Here is a 12122-nt window from a genome sequence, read left to right as displayed (position 1 = left end):
AGGAAGTGGGGCATTTAGGGACAAGTGAGGGGCATTCCTGCCATTTTCACTGGCTTGTGTCCCCATCTGCTAGGGGCCAGGAGGGCTTCCTCTTGCTCTCCAGCCAGGACAGAACACTATGGTCTTCCCCCAGGTTGCTCTGGGCTCCCGCCTTGCCCTCCTCAAAGTCTATGAGTGTTAATGACCCTCCCAGGGGGCATAGTTGACTTTACACGAAGAAGAGTGGCCCTAGGGAGCAACTCAAGGATGGGGACCCAAGTCCATAGATCATCATAGTCTGCTCTGGCCAGGGAGAAGCAAGAAATGGAGCCCAACAAATGGAAATAATACCCCAGGAGAGCCACAGTGCCCAGGACTATGCATGGCCCTCGCATCAAAAGATGGGAAGGGCTCCAGAGGACAAAGGGCCCTTAGGGGCCTCAAGTCTCAGGTGACTGTCACTGGCTCTCACATGGAGACTAGGACTGTGCAGATGACCAACTGTCCACTTTTCCCAAGGTCTTCCTGAGGAGGAGACTCTGGAACCATGCCACCAGAAGGTCAAGTATTTCAAGGTCCCATTGGTGCAGAAGCCCTCCTTCCCAACAGGGAAGTTGAAGTAGCCATGAAAGTGGGTGAAAAAGTACTTTGGGAGCCATAAGGAGCTTTGTGTGTAAAACATAGTAGATGCTTACTAAGTGTTGGATGGATGAATAGGTGGATGGATGATAGATGGATGAATGGATGGATGGATGAATGATGATGGATGGTTGGATGGATGAATGGATGGATGATGGATGGATGGATGGCGGGTGGATGGATGGATGGATGGCTGATGGATGGATCAATGATGGATGGATCGATGATGGATGGATGGATGGATGAATGGATGGATGGATGAATGATGATGGATGGATGGATGGATGAATGGATGGATGATGGATGGATGGATGGCGGGTGGATGGATGGATGATGGATGGATGGATGGATGGATGGCAGATAGCTGTGTATATGAATGTGTTAGAGCGTAAATGAGTGCACAAATAAATCAGTGAGCCATTAAGTGAATGGGTAGAAAAGCAAATGAGTGAAGGAATAAATAATGCTTGAATGAGTAAACAAGTTTGTACCTGAGTAAATGAACTTCTGGTCCAGAACAGAAAACCTAACTTGTTATCCCCTCGCTTAGGTGTAGGGAAGCCCTGGAAAGAAAGCGAAGAGGAGGAGACAGTATCCTGAATCTTGAGTAAGCTGCACTTTCAAGCTTCTAAAGGAAGTACCACCTCTCAGCTTCTGGAGAGCCACACGTACTCAGGATAGGGCGAAGTATGCCGCGCTCTGGGCAGCACCCCTCAGCCCCCGCCGGGCCTGGTCCCAGCCCTGGAGTATCGGTCACGTGGGTTAGGTCACAGTGGAGCCTGGGAACCAGCCCACCTACTCACTACTGTTGAGTGGCCTTCCCAGCCCCTCGGACCCAGAAAGCTCCCCAGGTTGTGTGCTCTGTGTGCAGCATTCCCGCCCTGCCTTTCTCCCCCTCTGACATCTCCTCCTCCCCAACATCCAGGTGGCCCCCCCAGTGTGATAGATGGAGCTCCCCCTGGCCCGCGGTTGATCCCCACTCTGCCGCTTAGGCTGTTTGGCTTCAGGCAAGTGCCTTAACCTCTCTGAGTCACAGCTTCCTCATCATTTAGATGAAAATCTTGCCTGTCTCGAGGGGTGGCCGTGAGGGTTCAGTGGGATAATTCGTGTCAAGGACTCACACTGTGCCTGGCCCACGATGTACACCAAGCACCTTATTCCCAGCTCCCTTGGTGGCGGCGTACAGAGCATTTACACAGGGTCGGCTCAGCCCTGTGCTCAGAGCTTTCCGTGCATGGCTATGCCAAGTCCTCACCCAAGAGGGTGGTAGGGATTATTGCCTCCTGCCGAAACTACACACGGAAGTCCTAGCCCCCAGGACCTCAGAATAGGACCTTTTTTGGAAATCAGGTCTCGACAGAGGTAATCAAGTTAAAATGCAGTCATTAGGCTGGGCCCTCGCCAATGAGGTGTCCCTATGGTAAGGGGCAATTTCGACAGAGACGGACACACACAGAGGGAGACGATGCAAAGACACGCAGAGAGAAGGCTGTGTGAAGAGGGAGCCAGGGGCTGGAGGCATACAGCCAGAAGCCAAGGAACGTCTGGAGCTGCTAGAAGCTGGATCCTTCCTGCAGGTTCAGAGGGAGCACGTCATGCCAGCACCCTCTGGACTTCTGGCCTCCAGACTGTGGAACAATCCATTTCTTTTTTTTTTTTAATTTTTTAATTTTTATTTATTTATTTATTTATTTTTGAAGATTTTATTTATTTATTCATGAGAGACAGAGAGAGAGGCAGAGGGAGAAGCAGGCTCCCAAGGAGCAGAGAGCCCGATGCAGGACTCGATCCCAGGACCCCGGGATCATGACCTGAGCCGAAGGCAGACGCTTAACCATCTGAGCCACCCAGGCGCCCTGGAACAATCCATTTCTGTTGTTCTAGGCCACCCAGTTTGTGCTGCTCTGTGGTGGCCGCCGCACGAAAAATGAATACAGAGAGGATTGGCCTCATGTTGCCAAGACACTGAGGCTCCTGGGGGTGGGGGTGGGAGAGGGAGGGGCTTGCACTCAGGGTTCCAGAGCTTCTGGATAGAGGTGGAAAATAAGGGCATGCCTGGGAGATGTGTCATGCCATAGGTCCAAAGAGAGAGCCACGTCCCCTTACTGATCTGAGTTTACTCGTGTGCCTTACAGACTTCAACAGCACGACCTTCAGCAGCATCGTCCAGGCTAGGAAGAGCCCAGGATCTCACTGGGGATCTTGAGACATACCTCTCAGCTCAGTCAGGAAAATGGGGCACTTCCAGGCTGTGTGACTTTGGGTGAGTTACCTAACCTCTCTGACCTCAGTTTCCTCATCTGAAAATGGAATTATGACCCACCTCACAGGGTTGTGGCGAGGATCAAATAAGACAACTCATGGGAAGTGCTTAGCCCTAGGGCAGGCACTCAGCCACGGCTGCTATAATAGGGATGATGTCTCTTGGGGACCTAATAATTTAGGCTCCTTTCTCTCTCCTCTGGATAGTTGAAGAGCCTTGTGATGACTGGTGGGATGTGGGGTGGCAGAGGAAGGATCACAGGCTGTGTTTATCCCCCCCCCACACAAAATCTGCCTTACAGAACAAAATGTTAAAAAGGGGCCTCAATCCATACCCCTCAGAGGCCTGGGGTTTCCGCCTCCCACCCAGAGCGGGGAGGGCATCTTCCCACAGCCCCCACCAACTACCATCCAGAGCTGCTTACCTGCCAGGAGCCCCAAAGAGCTGTGTCCCCTGCCTTCTGCTGCAGGTGCTCCCGGGAGCATGGCCAGATGTCCTCCCTGCAGAGCCAGGCAGTGCCCACTCTCCCTCAAGGTCTGAGCTGCCCCCGGGAGGCTCCTCTGGTTCCTCCTGAGTGGCTGGGGGCGGGAGGGAGGGACTTGGTGGCTCCCCTGGCTTTCCTAGGTCAGCACAGGAGCTGACCCCCAGCATGTGCCCTCACAGCAAAGGGGGCAGAGGTGACCAAGCAGTGCATGGGACTCCACGGAGCAGGGAAGTTGGAGAAAATGCCAGACAAAGCCCGAGAGAAGCTTCAGCCACAGGGGATATTTGTTACCAAAAGTGTTTATTCAATGCCAGCAAACCTCCCAGGAAAACACAGGTTGCCAAAATCTCATCAGGTAGAATGAGACCTGTGTGGAGCAAAGGGTGTGGGGGGTGAGGGGATGGGGGAGAATATGTGGGAGAGAGAGAGAGGGAGAGAGAGGGAGAGAGTGTGTGTTAGGGGGTCCATGTAGAGTAGGGCAAAGGCCTGGGGAAGCAGGTACTTAATGCACACCCTCGGTGTTACCATATGGTGGGGCAACTCAGCAACATCTGCAAAATGTGAACACATCGATCTTTTTTTTTTAATTTTATTTTATTATGTCATGTTAATCCCCATACATTACATCATTAGTTTTTGATGTAGTGTTCCATGATTCATTGTTTGCGTATAACACCCAGTGCTCCATGCAGAACGTGCCCTCTTTAATACCCATCATCAGGCTAACCCATCCTCCCACCCCCCTCCCCTCTAGAACCCTCAGTTTGTTTCTGAGAGTCCATCGTCTCTCATGTGAACACATAGATCTTAAATTCAACAATTTCTCCTCCCGGGATTTATCCTTTAGATAGAAGCACACTTATGCCAAGATAAAAGTTCGAGGGTGTTCACCGTAGCCTTGTCGGTAGGAACAGAAACCTTGTCCAGCAAATTTAGTAGGGCTCGGCTCCCAAAGGGCAACTCTCTACACCACACAAGGAACTCAAGACTTTAGCCCTAGGACAATAGGGAGCCGTAGAGGGCTTTAAGCAGGGGGAAGGACATGTTCCAATGTGTGTTTTGGATGAATTGTTCGGACAGGGCAGAAAAAGCGGAGCTGGGGAGACCAAACTCCAGACAAGCTAATAATTTAGTCTCCTTTCTCTCTCCTCTGGATAGTTGAAGAGCCTTGTGATGACTGGTGGGATGTGGGGTGGCAGAGGAAGGGACCCCAGGAGGGTTAGTCCCCTTCTCCTGCCATCAACTCTGCTGCCCCTGGGCAGCCAGTGAGGGTGTAAGGACAGGGGATTTCTTCAAAGGGCAGAACCCTGCCTCCCCTGCACGTCCCCCACACCCGACGCTGGAGAAGACCCGGCACAGTGGAGTCGGGGCCTCGGCTCAAACCCCAACTCCCCTGGCATGGCTCCAAGCCAGACACTTGGTCGTTCTGTGCCTCATTTTCCCCATCTGTGAAACGGGGATAACCAAAGACCCTACCTCATAGAATTCTGGTGAGGGATAAAACCCCTGTATAAGGCACATGGAAAAGCGCCTGGTACACAGTAGATGTTCACTAAATGTGAGCTATTTTTATAACTAGGCATATGGTAGCCGCTCTGTATTTATAAAAGGAGTATTTGTTATTGAAGTCAACCTAAAGGCGAATCAAGGAGTGTGAAATTTTAGAATGGGAGCTGAGGGCAAGATCCCCCAACCCTTTGAAAGGGTGGGAGAGAGTCAGGCATTCCCAAAGATGGTCAAGGACGGTTGGAGTCAGTGCCGGGGGTTGGACCCAGAGCCCACAGCTTGTTAAATGAATGCCTAGGCCCAGTGTGTTTATCAGGGGTCTCCTGAGCACAGGAACCCCTTCGTCTCTTTAATACGGACCCACACCTTCTGGCCCAGCCCTGTCCTAGGACCTCATCTGAGTTCAGGTGGCCAACTTCTCCCCAAGTGCCTATCCCATCTTCACAGGCTCGGGCTCCTCCCCAGGGACCCTGGGAGATCATCTGTAGTGAGAGAGGAGCTGGGTCCTCTGGAGGCTTTCCTGAGTCCATCGGTGCAGGAGGGGAGTTGGGGACCCCAGGGAAGCACCTCCCTCGCCAGAGTCCTCTTCCCGCACCAGTGAGTCTCTCCCATCCACCTCGGTTACCACCACCACCCCTCCGCTGACTCCAGGAAAGCCAGGCTGGAAAAGCATGGAAGGTTGGGCCTAGGGATGACAATGGATTGAAAGGGTGAGAGAGGAACAGATACATGATGGGGTGGGAAGGGTTCTATATGAATGGGACAGGATTCTGGAGCAGAGTCCAAAAGTCTCCTTTTCTTACCCCACTAATTGTACACAAACAGGACAGGCTACATAATTTGTGGGCCCATTAAAAAAATGAATGTGTGGGGCCCCTCGTTCAAAAATTAAAAATTTTAAGACGAGAGACAGCAGAACATTAAAGCAAGCATGGGGCTCTTATAATAGAGCTGAGAAGGACCATTAGAGCATTGGGGTCATTGACACGGGGATGACATTTAACTGCACTGGAATGGATGAGGCCTTTCCAAGGTGTTCAATAACTTTGGGCAAATTACTTACTGCTCTGCCACTCAGAGTTCTCATTTGCAAAATGGAGGTAAGAATAATACCCTCTTCATAGGATCTCATAAATGAGCTTGTGAAAGGGAAGTGCTCGGCACAGGCCCTGCTGCCTCTTAAGTGTCCCAAGACTATCAGCGAGCATCATCACTGGCGTTGTGTCATTCCCCCTACAAATAGCTGTGTGTCAGGAGTGCTGGGAGGGCTTTGGGTTTGGAGTATCAGTTATCGGGCACGTCAGGAGGTGGTAAGTGCTGTGGCAGAACACAATCTAGAGCAGAGTAAGGGGGACATTTGAGCTCAACCTCGGAGGTGAGGGAGTGCGCCAAGTGGATGTGGGGGAGAAGAGTTCCAGGCAGAAGGAGCGGTCAGTGCAAAGACTCTAAGTAAGGAGAGTGGTGGGAGGTGAGGTCATGGAGGTAAAGGGTAGGGGAACTTTGTAAAGGAAGTCTTCATGGCAGAGGAGGCTGGTCCTCCAACATGGTGAAAACAGATCTCCAACAGAACGAAGCAGAGGGTTCCCCAACATGGCAGAGACAACAAGCTCTCCAGCGTGGTGGAGGAAGCGGACCTGCAACATGGCAGCCGCCCTAGGCTTTGGGTAGGACCCGAGGCTCCCCATTCCTGCCCCCTGCCCCCCAGAAGGGTCTCACCTGGCTGAACAGGCTCACCAGCAGGGCCTCTCCTCCTTTTAGCTACGGAGTATCCCTCCCAGCAAAACTGGGCTGGACCTTTGATCCAGGGCTCCCAGTCAAAGCATAAATCTGAGTCATTTTCCTCTGAATCTGTGGAGGTACAAGATAAGGCCTCTTGGGTGGTCACATCCTGACCCAAAAGGAGCCCCCTGCCAAGCCTGGGGCATCCCTGCAACCTTGTCTGAGACCAAGGGGCCAAGGCAGAACCCTGACATATGGGACAGCCTTGAGATCTCAGGAAGACTTGAGGACATGGAAGGTGACCAGGGACCAAAAAATGTTGTCCTAGGACTCAGAAAGTGGCCATACCACCTACTAACTAGGGACAGGCCCTAGAGGCGAACAAATGACCTACTTGCATTGGGTGGGTCCAAGAGCAGGCACTGAGGAGACAAAAACCCAACCATTGGCCCATCCATCCATTCGTCCACCAGTCCATTTATTAACAAATATCTCAGCATATATGTGCAAGATTTCTCTGCAGCATTGTTTTGTGGTGAAACATGCACAAGCAATAAAATACCCTGGAAACTGTGTGTGTGTGTGTGTGTGTGTGTGTGTCCATCCTGAGAGGTCTGGGTGATGGAGGTGTGGGACAGGCGCACTGCATAAAGAGCTGCCTCTCCATCCAGTGGCATGTCAGAAGCTGTTAAATGTAGCTTTCGACTTGCAGGATGTCTGTGATACATCACAAGCAAGTTTCAGAGAAATGTATAGGGTAGGATCTCCTCCCCCTTTTTTTCTGGAAAAACAAGTAACAATCTGCCCACACTCTTTTGGAAAACCTGCATGTGTTGTTAGATAGGTGCATGAGCTCGCTACCGTGACGTCTCTGGGGAGGGCAAGGTGAAGGAGAAAGGAGAAGGGTTGGGGGAATTCTCCTTCTCACTATACTCTTAAGGTGTCTCACTGGTGACAGAGAAGTAACGGAGGCCGAAGAGAGCCCTCTGCTTGCAGGCCAAGAGCAGGAGACAGAAAAGGCGGGCTCCATTTCCTCATCTGTAAAATGGGCCTATTACAGCCCTAGGAGGAGGGTTTAACTGACGTAGACCATGTACAACAGGTGCTCATCCGAGTTGGCAGTGATGAGGATTTACAAATCAGTGTGAGGGCTTAAAGCGACTGCTCTTCACTACAGATTGTGATTGGTTTTTGAACACATGCTACCTGCTAAGTGTTTCCCGTGCATTTCCTCATTTAATCCTGTTAACGATGTCTTGAAGGCAATTACTAGTGTTACTTGTATTTTACGGACAGGAAGGTTCAGAAAGGTGGACTGTCCAGGCTCACAGCCAGAAGTGGTGGTGCTGGACTCCGATCAGCCTCCCAGCACCAGTGCCCTGCGATTCCATGGGGTGCACCTGTTTAAAGTCGGGGGATTCAGAGGCAGCTTTGCACTTAACACCTCGCTCCAAGGATCACCATGAGGTGAGCAGGACCCTCAACAGGCATGTTTCAGCCCTAAATCCATCTCTCTGAAGGTTTCTCTTCTTCCTTCTGCGAATTCCTTTCTGATCACAAAGGAAATGTCCTCAGAGGAGCCCCTTCCCCTTGAAGGGCATACGTGGCTTCATCCTGTCCTCCGGTCATGGTCCGGGATTAGTGTTGTCCCCACTGGCCGGCTTCTCCAGGGCTCAGCTGCCCACGACCTTTTCTTGCCCCAGTGCCAAGCTTGCCAGGCAGCTCCCTTCTCCCCTTGCCCCGTCTCCGTCCTCCTGGGCCACATGGCACTCCCTGCTCAAATTGGCCACCTTCCGGGCCCCGGAACTGCCCTGCTGAGCAGGGAGGGTCAGAGCTAGTCCTGTCTGCTTTTCGCACCGGATTCCAGGCCAAACAGATTCCAACGAAGAGATCCGCAGCAGAAGAGAAAACCGCCGGCCAGGGTGTCCTTGAGAAGCAGCTCCCCCAAGCCCCGGCAGGCCCAGACCCTGGCACAAGGACGTGACCAGGGCAACAATGCTAAGAGCTCCGAGAAGACCGCTCCCTTCACTTTAAGGACAGCTTCTGGTCATTGCAAATTACCAAATGCCTTCTCGCGAAGGGCCATGTGAGATGTGGGAGAAAGTCTGAAAAAAGATCAGGACGGGGCAGGCGGTGGATGGTTTCAGAGCAGGGCCTGCAAGGAGAATGAATTGCTGGAGATCAGTGCCTTAGACTGTAGGTGAGGTGCCACGTTGCCTCCGGAGAAGCCGGCCGAAGCCAGGCCTATGCTTCCTCCCACCTCGACAAAACCGCCACGGAAACGGATTATTCCGCAGCCTGTAACCACCTACTCTGTGCCGTGTGTATACACGTCCTGGCTGCCCTGCCCTGCACACGCATCTCTCCACAGCCTCAAAGGGTAGGGGCCGATATTAGCTCCGTCCTGCAGGTGAGAAACCCAAGGCCCAGAGAGGACTTGCCCCAAGTCACAGAGCCGGGGGGAGGCAGAGCCAGGATGTGGCACCAGATAACCGACACGGTCAAGTACTTCGTAGGTGTGTGACCTGGGCCCGTGGCTTCTCTCCCCGAGCCCTGGTTTCCTCAGTTGTGTGATAAGGATTACTTCGCAGGGTTATTCTGAGGATTAAATGAGATGATGCACATCATCTTGCTTGGTGCAACCTTTAGTACAGTGTTGAAGAAAGGTGAGCAGTTATTCTGAGCGATGAAGGGGCAAGGCTAAAATGCGGGCCCACGTCCTCGCCTCCAGAGAGATGGCTTTTACAGCCACTTCACGGACAAGTGCCCTGACTCCCACCAGCCACCCCCGACGCCCGAGCTGCGCCCCTCAGGGAGGGCTGCGGCCCACCCCGGGAATAGGAGGATGTAAACAGACATTTTCTGGACGCTCTCGCCAGGAACTCCCAATGACGATGCCATCACCAGCCCCCACGCGTGAGCACATGGGGCAGATCTGGGGATGAACCGCTTACCCTGTCTCAATGCCCCACGTCAGCACCCTCCCTGCCTAGCTGACCAGAGGTCTTGGAACTGAGAAGCAGGAGGTGGAAGGTCCCCGGGGAGAGGCCCCGTGGTGAGGGGAGCGCCCAGGGAGATAGGATACCCGCGGAGCAGAAGGCCGTCCCTGCCACCGGCCCCCAGCTTCCGCTGTGGCCAGCTCCACCCTGCCCCCTGTTCCTCTGGGTGGCATGCTGAGCTCAGGACAAGTGTCCGTCAGCCTCCATGATCTTGCGACCCCGAGAACCCAGATGCCTCCCTGATGTATAGTCTGGGCAGGAAGTGTGAGTGGTCTCCTGGCACCTGAAAAATGCCTAGGGCTGCCATATCCCATTGTGTAAGTTGTTTACTGCACAAAAGTACCCAGATGAGGGCCTGGGAGGGGCTGAAGTCCAGCCCATACCTTGTTCCCCCAGCCTTGTGCCCTGGCTAGTCACAGGAAAGGGTCCCTTGGACCAGTTCATCTGGGCGCAGGGGCCACCTCTGATTTGTGCCAAGCAGTGGCCCTGACGGGACACAGGTGTGCACACAAACACACTGCTTCCCCAACTCAGGGGCTCACTCTTGGCCTCTAAACTACTCAGTTAATCCTTTGCTCCTACAGGTGACTGCTTGTCTCAGCCAGCGGTTAAGGCGCATGAAGGAAATTCTCTCTGCACTTGCTCCAGGATCCCCTGCCCGGCTCCACGCTTAGGGCCCGGCCTGGGCGGCTCCCCTTGGCTCAGTAAGAAGCGGAGCCGGACGATCAGCAGGACCAACAGCAAGCTCACGGGCAGGCAGAGCCGGAGCACCAGGAAAGAAAACGTGAGGTCGCTCACCAGCGGCACCAGGGGGTACCTCATGGTGCGTGCGTGGCTAAGCCAGGCCTGCCTGGGCTGCGCTGGTGGGGCTGCCCTGGGGACCCAGTGGGCCGGGCCACACTCTGTTCTCGGCCCAGTTGTGACTGAGCGGGTGACATAACAAGGACGTCACAGTGTCCTTCAGGCCAAGGGAGAGCTGTTTTGGACGAGCGGGTGGAAGCCAGTGGCAGTGAGACAGTTCGGCCAAGAACAGAAGCCCAGGCTTCCAGGCAGGCAGGCCTGGGTCCAAATCCCTGCGAAGATGCTATGGGTGCATGGGACACCTCCTTGGATCCTCTTGTAAGATGGAAAGAATTCTTACCTCAGCAAGCTGCTGAAAGTTAGAGAAGAATAAATGATGGGACAAACATCGCCCCCAGGTGGCTGTTCAAGTCTGAGGTCACAGATTCCCTCAGGGGCCAGCCAGGTGCCGGCCTGTCCTTCTGGCTACAGGTGCCCACATTCGCACTTGGTGGCGGTGGCGGGGGCTGCGGCGACCTGGATGGAGCTTGGTGCATCCAAAGCGGGCAGCTGTCGCAGCTTCAGGCAGTTAACTGCTGCGTGGGAGAGGCAGGCCCAGTAGTGCCACAGCTCCTTTCCCAAGAGAGCCCCCCAAATCTGCATTTTTATGTGAAACCTCCCAATTTAAAAATGCCCCATCAAGCACTGAAACACTGCTGGCTCAAGAAAACAAGTCTGCTGGGCCAGCCTGGGCCACTGGGTTGCCATTTAAAAACTTTCTAACACACAGTAGGCCCTCAATCAATATTTAATCTGGCAACTTCTGCACCTCTCCTTATTAGAGTTTTCAGTGAGGGGCTTCTAAGTGGTTCGCCTTGTTCCTTTGTCTCCCAAGGAGAGAGAAAGCTCTCCAATGCCATTCTTCTCTCTTCCCACCTCCTCTTGTCATCCGTTCATGTAGTAGTGCACCTCCATGTGCCAGGCCCTGTGGCAGGAAGGAGGCCCTGGACCTCCAGGGCCCGGCCAGCCCCCAGCTGGAGGGAGACTCTGGCCAGACAGGGAGCCTGACAGGAGGAATGGCTGGTGCCTGTGGAAGGGAGGGGGCCAGGAGCACTGCAGGCCCCAAGAGGGTCCTGGACCAGCTACGTCAGTCACTACGGGCAAGTGTCTGTGAAACACACCAATTCCGACCCTTCCCCCTGCTCTGCTGAGTCAGAACCTCCAGGTGAGGCTTAGGACACCATGGTAATGAGCAAACCAGTCGGATGCAGCCCTGGCTTTGGCGCCACGGCAACTCGTCAGGCCGACCCAGGTCCAGGCTGGGAGAGCAGCCGCAAGAAGTGGGTGGTAGATCTGGGGGAAACATGGGGTGGACGGACCCCCTTACTGGAGGACACCAGCTCAGGGAGAAAGGCAAGAGGGCCAGCCACAGGAAAAAACAGGGAAGGGGTGGGAGGAGGGGAGGGGCGGGGAGAGCTGGAGCTTGGAAGCCCGTGGCTCAGAGACGGCCTCAGCCCGACGGTGGGATGACTGGAGTCCCCAGGAGAGGCAGCCGGGGCAGACAGCATTAGAACGCGTGTCCGAGAAGAACAGTGCCTTGGCAGGCTGTGCCACTCAGGGCCCAGAGGCCAAGACCGGGAGTGGCTGGGGCGGCGGATCTCTAGGTACTGGCTCCTGAAGGGGCTGAGCAGCACAGTGGGGAAGGCCCGAACATTGTCTCCCCAGAGCCCGAAACAGGGCCACTCTGCAATCA

At 54.0% G+C, this 12122-nt stretch overlaps 1 protein-coding gene across 1 annotated transcript; it reads right to left on the bottom strand.

Annotated features, from left to right (window-relative positions):
- Positions 1-4121: 4121 nt before the first annotated feature.
- Positions 4122-10828, bottom strand: ADIG (adipogenin). Its single transcript, XM_045886257.2, is given in 4 exon segments — positions 4122-5532; positions 6606-6639; positions 6642-6721; positions 10287-10828. Coding segments are annotated over 4 exon segments (459 nt in total). The 5' UTR covers positions 10412-10828; the 3' UTR covers positions 4122-5312.
- Positions 10829-12122: the final 1294 nt, after the last annotated feature.

The sequence above is a fragment of the Mirounga angustirostris genome, unplaced genomic scaffold, assembly GCF_029215605.1.
Source record: "Mirounga angustirostris isolate CCGP_5_RB_7025 unplaced genomic scaffold, mMirAng1.0.hap1 SCAF_10, whole genome shotgun sequence".
In the NCBI taxonomy this organism is placed as follows: Eukaryota; Metazoa; Chordata; class Mammalia; order Carnivora; family Phocidae; genus Mirounga; species Mirounga angustirostris.
This window is presented reverse-complemented; position numbering and strand designations above follow the sequence as displayed.